This window comes from Amblyomma mixtum, chromosome 7, assembly GCF_055824585.1.
Source record: "Amblyomma mixtum isolate Tamu chromosome 7, ASM5582458v1, whole genome shotgun sequence".
In the NCBI taxonomy this organism is placed as follows: domain Eukaryota; kingdom Metazoa; phylum Arthropoda; class Arachnida; order Ixodida; family Ixodidae; genus Amblyomma; species Amblyomma mixtum.
The window spans coordinates 141,625,590-141,645,280 of record NC_143018.1 but is presented as its reverse complement, the minus strand read 5'-3'; the positions used below and the strand labels follow the sequence as shown (position 1 = coordinate 141,645,280).

General features: G+C 51.0%; 1 protein-coding gene across 1 annotated transcript in view; it reads left to right on the top strand.

The window, feature by feature from the left end:
• Positions 1–18,754, top strand: part of LOC149337742 (TBC1 domain family member 25) — a 71,165-nt gene extending 52,411 nt beyond the window's left edge. Inside the window, 6 exon segments of the mRNA XM_089553496.1 lie at positions 209–357; positions 2,067–2,086; positions 2,089–2,184; positions 6,649–6,909; positions 12,074–12,376; positions 12,667–18,754. Of these exon segments, the coding sequence (XP_089409622.1) occupies positions 209–357; positions 2,067–2,086; positions 2,089–2,184; positions 6,649–6,909; positions 12,074–12,376; positions 12,667–13,806 (1,969 nt within the window). The 3' untranslated portion in view covers positions 13,807–18,754.
• Positions 18,755–19,691: the final 937 nt, after the last annotated feature.

Sequence of the window (19,691 nt, the reverse complement as noted above, 5' to 3'; positions counted from 1 at the left end):
GGAGCCGGGACGTTTAATCCGATTTAAATTGTGTAAATCGGCCCCACGGGACAACAATTAGAGGTTTCTTAGAATGATCGGAACGTGTAGATCGAGTTCCAGCGGTAAAAAGACGAGTTCAGATTCCACTTCAGTTCACCTTTAATGCTTTGGGCACGAAAGCCGTTGTTGTGTTGAGCGTTGGCGAGTGTGGTGTGTGTGTGCGCAGGGAGTTCACGGTCAGCTACCTGGCTCGCGATGACGAAGGCGGCGATGCCTACATCGGTCTGCTCTCCGACTGGGACCTGGACGCGGCCTTCCTCAGCTCCTCGGAGCCCTGCCTCAAGCTGCGCGTCGAGCCCAAGCCGTACGACAAGAGTGCGTGAATCTCTGAGGCTGTGCGCATTCCCCAGTGTGTGTGACGACGCGTTTTCATGGCTGCTTCTGGGACGCGGTAAAGTCTCGAGAGGGGTCACTTGGCCCCTTCATAGAAGGCTCCTGAAGGAGCGCGACGCAAAAGGCGGCTACGGTGATGGCCGCCGCTCACGCACGCAGCGACAAAACTAAAACGAGTAGCGCGTGATTACGCATGCGGAGCGAACGAACAAAGCGTGGCGGCCCGCCGGCACGCCAGCTGTGCGTAGTGACGTCACTTGCTCCTCGCGCATGCGCAGTGTGGTCGTGCAAGAGCACGCGAAACGGCGAGACTGGCCCCGGCACGCTAGCTATGCGCCGCTACTGCGCAACTGGCGAGCGCGGCGGCGGCACCTCTGAGTCACCCGCGCAGCGACGGCGCCAGCTGTGCGCCGTGTGACGTCACTGCTCCTCGCGCATGCGCAGTATGCTCGGCGACTAGCGTAGTGTTGATTTCGCAACAAGAAAACAGTTTACGTGGTTTTATGAACATATCCTATTCCCCTGTGAGGGTCATGATTTGTTCGCGTGCTTTTGCAGCAAGCCGGTTTCTAAACAAGCTGTAGCGTTTTAAAAGTGTTTCAGCTCTTTAACTAGAGAGAGACAGACAGAGATAAAACTTTATTGGTTTTAAAATGTTGGACGAGTCAGGTGGACGGACTCGATCCTTACATTATGCGCAGCCGCGGTGGATCAGTTGTTACGGCGCTGTATTACTGAGGTGGGGAACCCGGGTTCGATCCCGCCGGCGGCGGCCGCGTTTCGATGGAGGCGAAACGCAAGGCGCCCGTGTAGTGTGCGATGTCAGTGTGCACGTTAAAGAACGCCATGTGGTCGGAATTATCTGGAGTTCCTTCACTACGGTGGCCCTCATAGCCTGAGTCGCTTTGGGACGTTAAACCCCCCATAAACCAAACGAGACACTTAACCCTGCGTTTGGCGCATGATGGTCTTAGTTGCGTATGCGTCGTCAAACCCAACACGTGCGCACACGCATTCTCAGGAACACACAACTTCAAGGAAGCCACCGCATTTTCGGCACGTTTCTCTGCTACCTTTCAAGTGTTGCTCTTTGCCGCCTTGTGCTCATTTGAGTTTTGTTGCAAAAGCCATTTCGCGGAGCTGAGGCAAGGCCATACTGCGCATACGCGAGGAGCAGTGACGTCACACGGCGCACAGCTGGCGTGCCGCCGCCGTCGCTGCGCGGGTGACTCAGAGGTGCCGCCGCCGCGCTCGCCAGTTGCGCATGCGCAGTAGCGGCGCATAGCTAGCGTGCCGGGGCCGCCACCGCTGCCGCGCGCTCTCCATCGCCTCTCTTTCTCCTCATTGCTTTCGCAATCCTCCAGGTTTAACCACAGTTAAACCACTGCCAATTTTTTAACTATCGAGCCGAGGGAGTAGCCGGCAATAACTTGGTAGCCGGTGACGCAACCGTCTCCTCGCGATCCACATCGGCGGAGGCAGGCACGGGAACACCTGACCGCTGAAAGGAGACCACTGCCATAACATACGAATGGTATGCTTTATAAAGTGCATGCGTTAATAACACAGCTTGAGCCTCTCGATTTCTGTTCCCGCTGCGAAAAATGCATTTATCCGCCGGGCTGCAGCGACCGAGGTCAGCGGTTTGGCGTGTAGCATCTTTGAAAGTGGTCTGCATCCGTTTACAGCAGCTGCCCGTGTCGCGTGCGATGTGCAGGCCTGGCAGAATGGGACGTGGTCACTCCGGGAGACATGGCCAAGGCGGAAGCCACGCCCAAGACGTCCCTCACGGGGAGCTTCTTCAGCCAGGTGCGTGTCCCCTTCCTCGCTGCTGCGGTCGATTGCGCGCGCACGTATATGCTCTAACCGCGGTCGTGGCACGCGTCTCCGCTACGCCTTTTGGCGTACTGCGCCTGCGTGTAGATCTGGAGAGAGTTCAGGTATGAATCTCCCGCCAGTTCCTATCTTCATCATCATCATCAGCCGGACTACGCCCACTGCAGGCCTTTCCCATGTCTCTCCAATTAACCCTGTCCTTCGCCAGCTGTGGTTACCGTATCCCCGCAAACCTCTTAATCGCATCTGCCCACGTAACTTTCTGCCGCCCCCTGCTACGCTTGTCTTCTCTTGGAATCCACTCCATTACCCTTAAAGGTGCAGTGAAGAGGAATCTGAAGTCGTCTTTTTGCCGCGGGAACTCGATCTACACGTTCCCAGCATTCTTAGAAACCTTGATTTATTGCCCTGCGTGGCCGATTTCCTTAATTAAATCGAATTAACGTCCGGCTCCCGCCTTTTTTTTTAATTCTCCGCAGACGATGGCAGGAGCTCGACCAAAGCGTGGAGTGCCTTTCACCCAGTCCCGTGGCGGCTTGCCGCTCTGCCATCAGCGGAGTAATGCGTAGTAATCCGTAGAAGCAAATAGTCCGCGCGTATTTTTATTCTGCGGGCTTATTTTGGGGCTATATTATCTGCGAATGAAAGTATTTATTCATGGAAGCCTAAAAAAACAAAATAAAGCAGAAGCAAAGCCTCCACGGAGTTGGCTGAAAGGCACTCTACGCGTTGGTCGACTCCGCCCACCGTACGGGGAGAATTCAAAAAATAAAGGCGGGAACCGGACGTTAATTCGATTTAATTAGGGAAATCAGCCACACAGGGCAATAAGTCGAAGCTTCTAAGAATGCTCGGAACGTGTAGATCGAGTTCCCGCGGCAAAAAGACGAGTTCAGATTCCTCTTCAGTGCACCCTTACGGACCAGCGGTTATCTTGCATTCGCATTACATGCCCTGCCAAAGCCAATTTCTTCCTCTTGATCTCGACTAGAATGTCAGTATGAAGCCGCATTTGCTTCCTCACCCATTCCGCCCTCTTCCGATCTCTTAAGGTTACACCTATCCTTTGTCTTTCCATAGCTCACTGTGTTGTCCTAAAGCTGAACCCTCTTTGTTAGCCTCTACGTTTCTGCCCCATAGGTGAGTGCCGGTAAGATACAGCTGTTGTACACCTTTCTCCTGAGGGATATTGGCAAAATGCCATTCATGATATGAGGGAACCTGCCATATGCGCCCCACCCCTTTCTTATTCTTCTAGTGATTTCCCTCTCATGATCCGGATCAGGGGTCACTCTCTACCTGTCCTAAGTAGACATATTCTCTTACTTCTTCCAGCACCTCGCTACCATTTGCCGCCGCTCTTATAGAAGCGGCTTCACAGTGCGTCAGCACTTTCCACAGCGGCGCGGCGGCCATTCACTTTGCTACGGTCAGCGGGCACGCTCCGTTTGCTCGAAGCGCCGTTGAGAGCGCTGCAATTTGGTAGCGCACGAACATAGTCACGTGGTATTTTTCATATTTCGCGGGCTTTCTTTAGATGCCGAAAAAAAGGACCCCGTAGGAGATACGGTGCTGCAATAAACGGGGTCGGTTGTTTATAAACCTGCTCTTCAACCTAACGGTCTTGGCACTAAAATGAATATTTGAAAATTTGCATAACTCATCTTTGTTAATTGACTAATAAATATATTCTGAGAAGCGCCACATGATAGCAAACAATGTAGCTGGCTGCGGTGTACCGCTTTTTTTAAATCCTTGGTTCAACTTACGTGAAACACCCTGTATGCATTTCATATGTTCACCATGGGGCAGTCAGGAGCGGTAAACACTGTTCAGATTTTTAAAGTTTAGTCGACGCGAGGCACCTTCTGCGACGAGTAGGCCAGCGGTGAGTTCGCGGGATTCGTGTGTGCAATGTCGGCGATTGTGCAAGGAACATTCGCAAGTTTTAGCCAATGAGTTTTGACCACGATGACCTGAAATCGACAGTTACTTACATCTCAGAGTGTACATACGTACAATGAGAGAAGGGCCCGGTCTCTGCGCCCGGCAGCTGTCGTCGCCGTACGTCTCGTGTACTGGGCAGCAAATTAGGCCCTTTTAATTATTCGAAATGGGCGCCGAACATGTTCCTGGATAATTAAAGCAATTTAAAATTAAGCATTGGTCACATCTGAGAAAGCACAACAACCCGCGGCTGATTCCCACTCTGGCGCTCGCATTCATCGATCGGCGTTTCTTGCGTAGTTGTCGCACTGCGTGAACAAGTAGACGTACAACCAGCACAAAGGAGAATGCATTATCTAGCATGAGTAGCACGCCCCTTGCATTTCATGCCGGGCGAATGCGCAGTTGCTGCCTGTATACACTTGCAACTGTAAACAAAATAGCTCTGCGGTCGTCGTCATCGGCACTTTACTGTGGGAATTTGTCGCTCGCGCGGTGACTGCTGGATCCTGTAGTATTATCACCAAGCATTCATTTACATGGACTTTTTACTAAACAAGCAGCAGATATCGAAATCAGTGGGGCGAAGTGAAGCCGGCGACGACTATTGGTCGGTACGGACAGTGAAGCGTCATGTCGTTCCAATGTGACCGGGGTATCTGCCGAGTGCCGCGCTGCCGGCTAAAGGCCGATTCACACGACGGTCCGTTCGCCCGCGGCCCGCGCACTACGTGTTCATGCGTCACCGCACTGAGAGGCGCGCTGTCGGCCCGCGGACTGGTCAAGCTAGGAAGCTCAGGTAGTCTTCGTCAAAAGTATCCAGGCTGCACGTTTTTCTTTTCAGTCGTATATTTGCTATTATGCCAGCTCTCGAGCTTTAAATCTCTGTATGGTGAGGAGAGCCCCTGTTCTCACCTCCATGGAACTTTTAGATCTTTAGGGAAGCCGTGAGGGTTCTGTTATATCAAACATAACTTCACCAGCGAAAGGACGAGACGCGAGGGGAAGAAGAACACAGGACAACGCTGGACTAACAACTGAAGTTTACTCGAGAAGCGGCCAACCTAGGTCACCAGAAGACGCATGCGTATCAGACACACCAAACAAAACAAACAGATACTTAAGTGGCAGATCACCGAGGAGTAGATACACGCTCCAACACTGGCAAACAACAAAATACAGATAATATGTTATACGAATGAGAAGCAAAGCATAGAGCCTAGTTACTTTCGACAAAAACTGTACCTCTCCCCTCACGGGTACTAGCGGCGGCCCGCGAAGGTGCGTGCACTAGTTCTGGCAACTGGGCTAGCAAGATAGCTCAGGCCATTGAGGAATTGGACAAAGAGCCACACCCACTCTGCAGGTCTCCCTCTGCAGTTAATAAGTTTTTGCTTCGTTCAATCGCACAGTCATGGGTCGGGAGGAAAAACCGGTTTGACCAGCCTTGCCAAACACTTTAAAGTAATCTGGCAACTGTGGTACACCCAGCGCGTCGTCTGCTCCTTTGGCCCGTCGCGTCCGCTTGACGTCTTGGGATCGCAAGCCAGTTTTTAGTAGCGTATGAACACGTGATGCGCGGGCCGCGGGTGAACGGACCGTCGTGTGAACCGGCCTGCCTTAAGGGCCACCGATACAGATGCCCGCCGAGCATCGGCGTTGCAGCTAAAGACAACGCAGCAACCGTGTTCTGCCGACTGCCCAAGCGAGCCGCTTGATTTGAGTCCCTCTTGGCTTTTCTCAGAATATAGGCGCAGCGGACATTTGAAAGGCGCTGGTGACCCGCCGCGGTGGCTCAGTGGTTACGGCGCTCGTCTACCGAGCCGGAGTACCCGGATTCGAACCCGACCGCGACGGCCGCGTTTCGATGGAGGCGAAACGCAAGAGGCGCCCGTGTGCTGTGCGATGTCAGCGCATGCTAAAAAATCCCCAGGTGGTCGAAATTATTCCGGAGGCCTCCATTACGGCACCTCTTTCTCTCTCTCTCCTTTCACTCCCACCTTGCTCCGTTCCCTTACGGCGCAGTTCAGGTGTCCGCCGAGATACGCGAGGCAGATATACTGCTCCGTTTCCTTTCCTCAAAAACCAATTTACCAAAGGCGCTGGTGTTTACGTACGAGAGCAGACAACGCTGCTCTCGTGGCCAGGATTGGGGTTCTGACGTCATAGCGCAGCGCGGCGCACAGAAACCGAATTAACCGCTCAGTGTCAGTGATAAATTAATTCCGGAGCGTGTATCATGCGTTCTGGAGCAATACGCGAAGCTTGAAACACGGAACGCGCGCTCGGGGGGGAAGACGAAAAGGGCGCGTGCCGGCGGCGGCGGCGGAGCAAGAAGGCGCCATTATGCTGAGCCTGTTCAAGAGCCGCGGCGGCAGGGGGGCCAGCGGGGGCTCGTTCCTGCGGCTGCCGCTGGTCCCCGAGCGGCGCGTGAGGCCCGCGGCGAAGCCCCCCCGCTACAAGGTGGCCGCGTGGCTGTTCTTCCTGCAGATGGAGAAGACGCTGACACGCTTCCAGAAGGTGCTCACCCTGGCCGGCCTGCAGGACTCGGCGGAGCAGAGCACGGCCATCATCAGCCTGCCCTGGTCGTCGTCCGCCACCGCGCCCTCCAGCCAGCAGCAGGAGGCCGCGCGAAGCCCGCTCGGGGACCGCGAGTTCCGGGCCTGCCTGGACGGCGAGGGACGCCTGCTCAAGCCCCGGGAGCTCCGGCTCGCCGTCTACCAGGGAGGGGTCGAGCCCTCGCTCAGGAAGGTGCGCCACATGGGATCGAGAAGGAAATTGCGCAATGCCCAAGCATGAATTCGCAGTTTTACCTCTGAATTTCTTAATTTTCTGCTCGATTCACCCGAATGCCCTCCTCCTGTTGAGGCTTGTGAAAAATCGCCTGCTTATCAAGTGAGGGTTAATTAAGAATAACTCGAAGGGATTTGAACATTTGTATGTCGTAAAGAAGTACCCCTAAAGAAGACATCTGATCATCCTAGGTGTCCATATGTATGTTACATGAAAACAAGGAATAAAATGACCCCACAGAGAGAGTATAATTGGGAATAGGTGCACTATGCATGATGTGAGCTAAGACCAAGAGCATGAAACAAGTTCTCGTTATCCTGCTTGAAAATGGCGTTGGCATGGTTGTCAAATGGCATTGGCATGATTTTCTTTGTTCACGGTCTCTTTCTTTTTGAAGCGAAATAGGTAAAAGAAGTTTCCCGTAGCCGCAAGTTTGACCTTCAAATGACCTTCATAACCAAAGCCCATGCCAGGTTGCCAACAGATAAAGCAAAGGAAAGAAAAGGCAATAACGCCCCCCCCCCCCCCCCCCCCCCCCCCCCGGGACAGTGGACACCTTTGTTGCCCTTTGCAAAGGAAAGGTGCATAACTGGCCCCATAGGATAGTGGACACCTTAGTCATGCTTTAAGCTAAGAAATGGATGAGGCTTCGAAAGCAAAGGAAAGGCATAACTGGCTCCCTGGGACACTGGCTGAGAGGTGCTTTAAGCTATGTGGTGTTGCAGTCCCAAGGTTGCAGCAGAAATGGGGCACGGAAGCCATAGGCCATTCACAGGGAAGCAAGTGTGCATAACTGTCTCTCTGGTGAATCGCACTTTGAGGTATGTGGATTGGTGCGAGAGAGATGTAGGCTGCATGCCTTAGTGCTGACAATGTTGTGGTAGGCACACAGCACTGCAGCAATAGGCCCCAGCATTCATTGGGTGAGCAAACTCTCGCGATCAACCATTATACCCGCCACCTGCCTGGGTGGCAGGGTGGGTGGGTGTCCGGAACCCACACAACGTTAGACGCCAAGCTATGTGTGTCGTATTTGCCAGTGTATAAGACGCGGCTTTTTTTCACAAATCTTGCTGGTGCGTCCTATACAAGGGTGCGTCTTATACGTGAATTTTTCGGTTTTTTTTTTGCGAGTTCAGAAATTACTCAGGTTCATGTTCAAGCTTTTTTAACTGAAAAAATATCACTACCAATAACGTGGTTGTAACACAGTTAATACTTCAATACGGGGACTGCTGTGCGCAACTTTTTTAGGTGAACTTTATTGTGAAACGGCAGGGATGACGACTTCCGGGACCACAAACACGCTACCGTTTCGGAGGCCCCAAGCAAAAGTAATATGAAATGCCAAAAGATGGTGACAATCGCGCTTCTCGTCATTGTCAAGACAAGCCGGCGTTTTCTTAGTCACCCTTTGCAACTTTGTTTGCTCCGTGTATGTAGTACATGCGTAGTGCGAAGAGAATGTTTCAGCCACGTTGCCTCCAGAAATGGGCAAACTTTTTGATAGCGCATCTGAAGGCTTTGAAGGTTTTAAGTTAAAATAAAATGTTGTTATGGACATAAGGAGAGTTCTTTAGTTTTTTTTTTGTTTGCTAAAGCATGGGCGGGTATGGTGTGATTGTTGCCTTTTTCGATCACCTAGCGTTGCTTAAGAACTTCTCACAGGTGCGGTGCATTTTGCGATGGTAACACAAGCATGTTTAATTAAGCCTTACTAGCCTAAGTGGGTAAATTGGGGTGCGTCTTATATACCAAGTTTTTCAATGACAGCCTGCATATATGGCGCGTGCGTCTTATACAAGGATGCGTCTTATACACCGGAAAATATAGTAGTTGCCCGATACGCTATAGCTTTCGCTCTCTAACCAGGTTCAGCAGTTGTTGAACCGCAGCTAATCTTTTTTCTCACTGTATCCCAGTGCGGCTGCTATTTGTGCGCATGCATGCACGTTTTGCTTTCCCTCGTGCTCCGAGCACTTCGAAGGTGCTGAGCGGGTTAGCCAGGCACTCTCTCTCTTATCTCGCTCCTACTGCAGCATAGTTGTTACCTACTGCACGAGCAGGCACATCACAAGTCTTTCCGTCTGCCACAGGCAGTGAACGTGGCGTTGATATCTGGCCACCTCTTTGCCATGACAACGTGTTGCAACGTCGCATCAGCTGTAAATGTGGTTCCAGAGTTTTTTATTCCAACTTTAATGAGTGGCCTCACTTTGTGCGTACACGCCTTTTTATCTTTTTTTTGGCAACGCGTGGCATGTGACGTGCGCAGTGCCGAGATCTGACCATGTCCGCTATCTGTGTCAGTGCCAGCATGAATGTTCCCTGTCTTTCTGCATCGGCAAGCAAGCTCCCCCCCTCCACCCAAGAATGCGGGCTTTTGCAAGACGGCTTGTGGGGGCATGTTGTTTTTGCATAGATGCATTATATATTTTTTTTTTGCTCCCCGTGAGTGCTGTTGCAGGGTCGCTACTAAGGTTCGTCTTAACCGACACGCGAAGCAGTTCGTCTTGAGTGGATATTTCTTTACATTGAGTCTGTAGAGTAAGCTCTTGGGCTAGTTGGTATTGTAGATTTAAGTTGATTGTTTTCCAGTGCATGGCACAAGGCCAAAGAAGGGAAGAAGAAGGACAAGAAAAAGAAGAACGAACCCAGTGCTGACTGACAACTGTTTATTTAGCGACACAGACACTGGTATAAGCTGTGTCTTTTTGGTCGATACTGATGGCCTTTTCTATTCTGTTGTACATCAAGAACTGTTTCCTGCTGTCAAAGAATGTATCGATGATAACGTTCTGGTATCCTTCCAGAATGCTTGAGGGATGAAGGGCAAGAATTTTTCAATGCTTTTAGAATTTTGTCTCTGCAGTACTTTTATTGCCTTTGATGAAGAGTTTTATCATCAAAAGAAGGGCTTTTGCATTAGCTGTTATATTGCCCTCGTTTTATGACATATCTTTTTAGCTAAAATTGATGCCATTCACACGGATGTTTTTAAGCAGTCTAAGATTGATGTATTTGAAAAGTGTTTTGTTACATGGATGTCCTTTTAATTGTTTGAAACAAAATAGTGCCATTCCCAATGAGGATACACTGAGCAGTGTATTGAATGACTTTTGAAAGCATGGTAAAGCGCCTCACCTTCGCCTACGAACTCCCGGTTGAAGACAGCATGCAGCCCTTGGATACAAGAATCAGGTTCATGAATATGCACATAAGCTTGGCTGTACTCACCCAGATTGCAAAAAGAACTTCTGCCGTATAATTCATAATATTCAAAAATAGTGAAGAGGGGGATCATTAAAGTCTGCTTGGAATCTGCACTCAGAAAATCGTGTGTACATGTGTGTACAAGATAGTTTCAAGAATCAATTGGCTAGGCTTGAGGCTGCCGGCTTCCCTGGGTCGGTTGTTGTGGCTGTTACAGAAACACTCCTGACAAGGAGATTGCAAGGAGGCAGTATGCTTTCCGCAGGATGAAGGCAGGCCTGAAATGATGCCATACATTCACAGGATCTTTCATGGCCTCAGAAAGGTGGCAAACTGGCAGAACATGCGGTTGGTTTTTTCAGCCCTTCGAAAGCTTGGCCAGTTAGGCCGATGCATCACCGCTGGGAACAAAAAATCGGGCTGTAAAAAGAGGCACAGGAACCGTTTTGTGGAATGTGCCACTGACGTGGTGTGCGAAACCTTCTTGATGTGTGGCAGGTTGTACATCAGGAAGAGCACGGAAGCGATTTGAAGAATGGGGAGGATGCCAGACTTGTCAAGCACTGCAACACTTACGAGGATTTTGCAGCGGGAAATAAGTGTGTGGATTCTTAGCAGGAGGAGATTTAAAACCGCACCTGAAACGATAGAGGCATATTATATAAAAAAGCTGGCCCACTGTGCACACACTGGGATACAGTGAGAAAAAAGATTAGCTGTGGTTCAACTACTGCTGAACCTGGTTAGAGAGCAAAAGCTATAGCGTATCGGGCAACTACCATATTTTCCGGTGTATAAGACGCATCCTTATATAGACGCACCCGCCATATATGCAGGCTGCCATTGAAAATCTTAATTGGTATATAAGACGCACCCACGTATAAGACACACCCCAATTTACCCGCTTAGCCTAGTAAGGCTTAATTAAACATGCTTGTGCAACCATCGCGAAACGCACCGCACCTGCGAGAAGTTCGTAAGTAATGCTAGGTGATCGAAAAAGGCAACAATCACACTATACCTGGCGGGAAATAAGTGTGTGGATTCTTAGCAGGAGGAGATTTAAAACCGCACCTGAAACGATAGAGGCATATTATATAAAAAAGCTGGCCCACTGTGCATTAGCGATACTTCGGTTGTGTTGTATAATGCAGAAAACACGTTTATTTCATGGTTTTTGTGATAAAGGTGTGATGTTTTCTTTTTCTCCGGCATGGTGTGCTCTGGTGCTGGTCTGAGAGTATTTGAGCTGTGTCTGTGTCGCTAAATAAACAGTTGTCAGTCAGCGCTGTGTTCGTCCTGCTTCTTACCTTCTTTGGCCTCATGGCGTTGTGCTGTAAAACTATGCACTTAAACCTATATTGACTCCTGTTGGAAACCAATCAAATGGCATCACACTGTTAACCATATCCAAGGATTCGTCTTAAGGGGAGCCCAGTGCATCTGTTTCACTCTGCCACCAGAGTGCATGGTCACGCTGTGAGCATGTCTAGCTTCATTTAAACGCGACAGCATTAAAGGCCCCATGTCACAGAAAAGCCGGTGTCGTGGTCGGTGTCATTGGCTTTGAGCGAGAAATCCCGGAAGCATTAATAAATAAAACCGAGAAGGAAATTGTTCGAGTTGGGGAATCGAACAAAGGCCTCCGGAGTGCAAGACAAGCCATGGTTAATAAAGAAAGGCGTGTCTAGTGAGTAGGGTGTCTTGTTCATTGGTTACAGCAAGGTTCAGGTGTCTACTGAGAGGTTCAGGTGCCTGTGGAGACAGATACATTACCTTTCCTCAAAAACCAATTTACCCATGTGCAAGGGCGTTCCACTCTTAAAAGCGAAGCTTAAGTGTTCTCCAAATTTTTAGTCTTGAGATCCCAGCCCTGTCCCCGTTTCCCCTTTGGGGATGTCACATGCAGGTGGTGTGGAAGCACATCCTCAACGTCTACCCGGAGGGGTTGACGGGCCGCCAGCGGCTGGCCTACATGCGCCGTAAGAGCGACCAGTATCTCCAGCTGCGTTCCGCCTGGAAGAACCTCCTGGACAAGCCAGGCTACAGCAGTGACATCCAGCTGGTCACCAACATGGTGCGCAAGGACGTGCTGCGCACTGACCGCACGCACCCCTTCTACGCTGGCGGCGACGACAATGCCAACGTGGTCGCACTCTTCAACCTGCTCACCACCTTTGCGCTCAACCACCCGGGGCTCTCTTACTGCCAGGTACTGCTGCCACTTTTGCAGAGCCGAAAGCTGGGCGAGTCGGATAACGTTCATGATGTAACAATAGCGCACAAGGAACACGAGGGACGGAAAGGAAACGATGCAGGAAATGACGCAGACGTGTTCCTTGTGCGCTATTGTTGCATCATGGACATCTGCTTCACACTGCAAGCAAGGACTGGCCGGAGTCCCATTCCTTCTAGCCTAGCGTTCTGTGTAGCACATAGAGCACCTGTCTTCGGTTAATCCCGTGTAGGAGTGTCGTCATTGCGTGTGTGTATCTTTTGCAGGGCATGAGTGATTTGGCCTCCCCGCTGTTGGTGGTGATGCGCGACGAGCCGCACGCGTACGTGTGCTTCTGCGCACTCATGCGTCGTCTGGCGCCTAACTTCAACCTGGATGGCGAAGCTATGACGCTCAAGTTCCAGCACTTGTCGGACCTGGTGGAGCACTTCGATCCGGTCTTCTTCCGCTACCTGGAGGAGCGCGGTGCCCAGGACCTGCTTTTCTGCTACCGTTGGCTGCTGCTGGAGCTCAAGCGCGAGTTTGCCTTCGACGACGCCCTGCGGATGCTCGAGGTGCTCTGGAGCTCGCTGCCGCCGGCACCACCCGAGGGCGAGCTCGAGCTTTGCGAGCGGCCCTACGCGGGGGAGCCCCGGCTGCCGGCAGGGGCGGCACGCGGCGGCAACCCCTACAGCAAGGTGCGCGCCATCCGGCGCCAGAGCTCGGGGTCGGCACACGCATCACCGGCCTCCTCTTCCGCGTCCACTGTGCGCGGGGAGGAACAACAGGGGAGCAGCGAGGACGAGGACACCTCGCAGGCCTACGAGCCCATCAGCACCACCATGACACGCGAGCTGAGTATGGAGCTGGACAGCCTGAACCGGAGGCTGCGCGGCGACTCCGCCACCACCTGGTGCAACGGAGCCGGGGGCGACGCGCAGCAGCAGCAGCTCAGCGGCGCCAAGTCGCGGCGCTCCTCCGATTCGGAGGACTCGGATGAGTCGCGTCGTGCGGCCTCCAACCACGCGAGCGAGGGCTACGTCTCTGAGGAGGGCGGAGCCTCATCGCGTGAGGCTTCTACTGAGGATTCGGGCGTTGTCAGCAACCCGCGGCCATGGGCGGATGATGCCGCTGCCGTGCCAGCGCCCAAGCAGCGGAGCGGCGTCCGGCCACGGCTGCCCCGGCCCCAGGAGCTGGGCGGTGGCAACCCGTTCATGATGTTCCTGTGCCTGACGCTCCTGCTGCAGCACCGTGACGTGATCATACGCAACGGGATGGACTACAACGAGCTGGCCATGCACTTCGACAAGATGGTGCGCCGCCACCACCTGCACCGGGTGCTGCACCAGACCCGGGCGCTGTTCGCTGAATACCTGAGGCTGGGCTGGGACACCGAACCGTGGGAAGAAGAGCACCCGCATGTGTGAATGCTGTGCAGTGTGCCGGCAAAAAAACCCGTGTGTGCAGCTCTGGCTGAGTGATGTGGTGGGAATGCGTGGGCTGCCATGCCACATCGCCAGATTCGTGACTAGTCGTCTGAACTGCTTTTCTAATTATGCAGGCGTGCGGTGCGTTCAGCGGGCCCACTTTCTTTTATATTAGCCCGTGACCCGGTGACCAACAGGCATGTGAAACCGTGCTGGTGATGGCTGCTCGCGTGACGGTCTGGCCAGGGCAGTTGCCACGCGTGCTCATGTTGGGTAGGGGAATGACGACCATTGAGGGTTGTGACATCTGTGATATGGGGCCTCAGTCTTTCTTGCTATTAACTTTCTCCGTGCATATATTGACAATGGCACTTAAGCTGGCCATTAAATGACGTAGCTGATTGCGAAGTCCCGTACCACTTCTCCTGTTTCAACGCCAACCGTATCTTATAGCTGAGTGTAGTTGGCAGCGAGGCTTAAGTTCTCGTCACATTCAAGCAATCATGCCTGGTATGAGGGTGCCAACTAATGAGGCATGCATACTGTGAAATAATGTGAACAGTCGGCGACAGAAATTTAAATTTTTCTATGCAGTGGCTTTTGGTTGTCTGTGTAGTGTTCTTCTCGAACACACCGTACATTACTGTGCTGATCTGGGAAGTATGGTACAGTTGAACGGGGGCAAAGGGGTTAAGGCAAGGCACCAGCCATATATGCTGCTATCCTATACATACCATTCATAGGATTGAGAGAAGATATTACGATAATTGGTTTGAAAAGAAGTTGTATACGGGAAATTGTTGGCAGCCGATAACAGGCAGTTGAGCGTGGACCAATTAACAGAGGTGTGCATCCGGTGACTCCTCAGTAGCTAGCCTTAGTGATATGCAGCAGCTGTGTTTGAAGCATGCCACCAAAGCTGAGAAGGCAGTGACTTTGGATTGTTGTCCAGACTTAATTAAAATTATGCCCGCTGTAGTGGCCAGCTATGATGCTGCAGTATTTAGTTTCGGACGGCCCAATGTAACGGTAGAAGTGTGCCTATAGCTGTCCTGCCCCCTGTTTGTTGATGGCCACAATTCACTGCTTTACGCTGTTGCTTCGTGAATCTCCAGCAGTGAGCAACATTTGGCAATGCCTTGCTTGCAGAGTATTTCGTGGCCATTGCGCAGGGGTAATGCTTGTTCAACCTGTTTGAAATGTAAGGCCCCATGTTTTCCAGCAGGCCAGTTTTCGTCTCGAGGAAAGGAAGAATAACTTTGGCTCTTGTTTTGAGTAGCTTGGCTGTGTCTATAAATGACTTAGTCTTCCAGGAAGGCCTGCGGGCAGGCCATTCTCGGAAGACATGATGCAGACATCTAAGACTACATTTAAGTGTTTTGTGTAATATAAAGCTAGCCATGTTAAGTCTGCGTGTTTTTGGCGGCTGTGTGGCACGAGTATTAGCATTTCCTGTTTTAAGTCCGTGCGTATCTGTCACTAAGAATGGAGATAGGGGTAAGTAACATTGAGAGAAAGCAGTGTAGGCTTTTGGGCCTAGGTTAGCTGAAAATCTGCACAGCCAGTAGAGTCTCCTGACAAAGTGGGTACCTAGAGGAAGGCGATCATAGGCACGTGTGACCGAGTCTGACAGAGAATGAGCATGGAAATTTCATGGGTGATATGGCCCAGCAGACTAGATCGAGGCACGGGTAACTGTTGAAGCTGGGAGAGGCTTTTGTGCTGCATTTGACTGAACTCTGGCAGGGTTACGGAAATATCCGTATATTCCTCGAAGTGAGTATCCTGAAAAGTGATTACACACCCGATCCATTTGTTTTTGGTGGTTCATCTGTGGTGAAGTGCTTATATATTAAAGCGGGTAGACGACAATATCAAAGCAGCATAAATGAATAATGAGCCTTACTATGACATAATGCCTGAAGAGACTAGGAAGAAACTAAGCAGTCTTGAAGATACTTCCATGCCAATGTTATGCAACTATCTTTGTATTGGAGCAACCTTGGCGCTTAAGGATGGGAACAGCTGCGTGACTATATTGGATGCTGTCGTGTGCAATGTCTGGGGACAAAGCTTGTGTCAGCTGCGCCTTTCATCCGTGCAGTTAGCGCATGGTTTTCGTTGAGCCCTCGTGGAAAGTTCTGTTAGCGTGGTTAACCAGCATGCTTTGTTGACAGCAAACCCCTCCGACTACTACTGGTCCTTCATTATTCAGTTCATATTCCACAGTTCACTGGGTCCTGCCAGTAACCCACGACAGCATGGCCGTCGTTCTGCTCTGGGCAAAGCTCGAGGAATTTTTGCCACAAGGCCCTAGCACTAAGCTTTACAGCAGTGTGAGACGACTGAATCAGCACCCGCCTCAGCCGCCGTGACAACTATGGGACCACATGCTCCCATAGATGTCTCGAGCAGTGTGCACGTGAGAGCCTTTAATAAAGGCCGTGTTTCTATCAGTTCACTCACGCGGCTAACGTGCAACGGACACTAGTGTTGAAGGAAGACATTTAGCTCTTATCTTCCATTCAGAGCATTGTGTTGGCTGCTGGCTCAACAATGTCCCATACTCTGTCCACTGCATCCTTCCTCTGCTATCACTGAGTGCTAGCTGCCAGGAGTTGAGTGGTAACCACATTTCAAAGCACATTTGCGGAGTGCTTTTAGCCAACACCCATGGCGAGGCATCCTTTAGAAGCATCACATAGTATCAGGATTGCATTGCTGTCTGGCATTTGGTGTGTTGTCGTGAGAGCCATCAGACATCCAGCATGTTGTCCTAAAGCCCCTACTGGCATTGGGAGCCCTGACAGTTGGCACGAGCTTGAAATGCCATGCCTCTGTGCAAAAGATGTATATGTCTGGCTTTTGATTGTCTTGCAAAGAGCCAGTAAGTTCCACTTCATGAGAACAGCTATATTGAGGTGGCCATTCGAGAGGTCTACCTGAGTAAAATTCTCATCCATAGCCATGGGAGGAAGTGGTTGTCAGATTCGGGTACTAGCACTCTAGTAGTTCATGCAGTATGGCAATGCGGGGCCAGTTTTGTATCTCGTGCAGTTAGCAATTGAAGATAAACTTCAAGTCAGCTTCAGGAATGGAGCTTTCTCTTTGTTCAAACTTTAGAAAAAGTCTCCTCCAAAAACTCAGCAACCGGCGCTGATATCTTCGAGGCTTTGAGACTCTGGGTGTGCTACATTTTGTGTCTTGATCACACTGAAGATGTGTGCAGCAGGCTGAATCACTGTGGGGCTGTGAGTCTGCAGATGAATGCACGTTTTTGGCTTAGCCAAATGCAAACTGGACACTTTCAGCATTCCTCCTTTACTGGAAAATAACTTAGGGAAACTTCTCATTAGCCAACAGGTTTTTGGCCAAAGTGGTTTCCCCGGAGGAAAGCTCTGCTGTCGCTGTAGAAAACAAGGAAGTGTTTTGCCTTCTCTTGGAATCCACTTCATTACTCCAAGGTATCATCGGTTAACTTGCCCATTCCTCCTTCTTGATCTGAACTTAGATATTAACTCGCTTTTGTTCCCTGACTTACTCTGCTTTCTTCCCATCTCTTAACAAAGACCATTCCTTTTGGTTCTGTCTTGTTGCAACAGATAAATTATCTGCTGCTGTATCAGTGAGCCAGCAAGTGGGGTCACGTGACCTATGTGGAGCTTGGCTGGATTTCATCAGTTAGTTGCTTGGTTCTGGGGTTGCCGTACTTTGTCAGTCCTTTGCCCTGAGGCACCTTCAGCATCTTCAAAGCAAGCAACAAATTCGGTTGCCGTGAGTTACAGTCAGGCCAGATGTTCTCCATAAAACGGGCCTGCATTTGCTTGCATGGTGATTGGGTTCCTTGTTCTCGTCCACATTCGAAGCTCATAGGCCACCACTGCGTCAACCAGTGTGAGCTGGCCAACCACAAAGTGTGTGAGCTCTCTTGTCATTGGCTGACCGCGCTTCATGTGCTTTTGGCATGCCCCTGTTCATAAATTTTTGGTGCAGGTCAGTGACAAATTTTTTGATGTCGTGGGAAGGGCGCGTTCGTTGGTTCGTTATTTGATCCCACATACTCCATGAGGGCAGCAGTGCTCCAGCCGTCGCTGTCGATCGGTTCATTGTTCACTCTTCCCGCATAGCCATGCGTGCTCTCGTGTGCTCTTTGCTCTTTTCCATCTTTCCCTCTACAGGGGGGGGATCTTAATAGCCGGAGAAGAAGTAATAAAAACAGCTGAGAAAATGAAAGTTCGAACTTTCAGCTAGAAAGTGAATAGGGCACTTCTGAACCGGCTGCACAATTCAAATGGCAGTTGTGGGACCGCTGAATAGTGTGCATTGGTCTCCAGTCATTAGCTAGCAAGGCACGGTCGGCTGTCCTCGCTCGCCCAGCGTGACGACGATGTGGTCTCCACAAATTATATTTTAGTGGACGGCCTCTGGGCTGCGGACGTAGTGACTTGACTACGGGGTGGGATTTTGCGTGGCTTCTCTGCAGCCGTGTGCTTTGCCGCTTATTTGTATTGTTTGACTCATGCGTGTTGTGTCGGGCAACCGTAGACGAAGGGATGGTTGGCGGGCCGAGAAGGGCATGTCTTCCCGAGAGGCAGACAATGCACTTGCGAAACTGCCCTGCGCATAAGGTGCTGCTTCAGTAATACTCGAACAGGCAAGTTTTTTTTCGAAGTGGAGCGCGATGACATAGGAGGGAATCTTCTGGCATTGCGTACCGTAGCTGACGCAACAAATCACTAGTGCGCAGTGTTTTGTCAGCGCCCCCTCCGCTGTGTTCTGTGGCTTGAATCATGTGAACTGTGCCGGCTTTGTTCCCGAAGGAAAGCGGTTCCCTGTGCTTGTTCCCAGCTGGTCTGTGGAACTCGGACATTGCAGCGCAAGGGCGATCCTCAGGAGCCGTGCATGAGGGGAACAACGAAAGACGCAAATAAAAGTGGATGTCAAATCTCTGGTGCGCACTGTTTGCTGGCATGCCGTGATGGCGAGTTTCGGCGCATCGGTGCGCCGATGTCATTTGTTGGCGGCTATTCCAGCTGCTGCAACAAGCTCTGCTCTGTCTGTGTGCTGACACACTCTCTTCTGGAGCGGGCATACCTTACCATATTATTGAAGCGAAATCTTCACTATGCTTGGATCGCTGTGAGCCTAGTTTTCACCTTAAATGACCTTGAGATTGGAAAGCAAAGGTGCTTAAGTGGCCCCCCAGGGACAGTGGACACCTTAGTCGCCCTTTGAACTATGAAACCAATGGAGCTGCTTGGAAAGCAAAGGTAAGGCCCATAACTTCCCTCTTGGAACAGTGGACACCTCAGTCGTGCATAAAGCTAGGTAGACTTTAAGCTATGTAGCAGTAGTGATAGATATAGCAGATGTGTGCTGCATGCGTTGGCATTAGTAATGTGCAAGAAAAGCCATGGGCCGTCAGCGTTCGTTGTGTTCATTGGTGGTGGCGTTCAAAACGTTTTACACTCCTATGATTTTAAGGGAAGGAAGTGCGCATAACTGGCTCCCTGGGTCAGTGGATGCCTGAATCGCGCTTTGTGGTACGTGGGGTGATGAGAGAGCGATGTGAGCTGCATGCGTTGGGGCTGACAGCGTTGAGGCAGACATGCGGCACTGCAGCAGTAGGTCGCAACGTTCATTGGGTGAGCGAACTCTCGCGATCAACCATTAGCTGCCAAGTTGGCAGGGTGGTTGCGCTGCCTATCCAGTGTCCAGGACACACACAATGTTAAAGATGCCAAGCTGCTTATAGTTGCGCAATACGCGATAGCTTTCGCTCTCTAACCAGGTTCAGCAGCTGAATGAAGTCCGGCATTCAGAGTTGAAGCAAATTGTAAACGAATTTCAAGTGGCAGCATCAATATTTTGTTATGTTTCGCTCC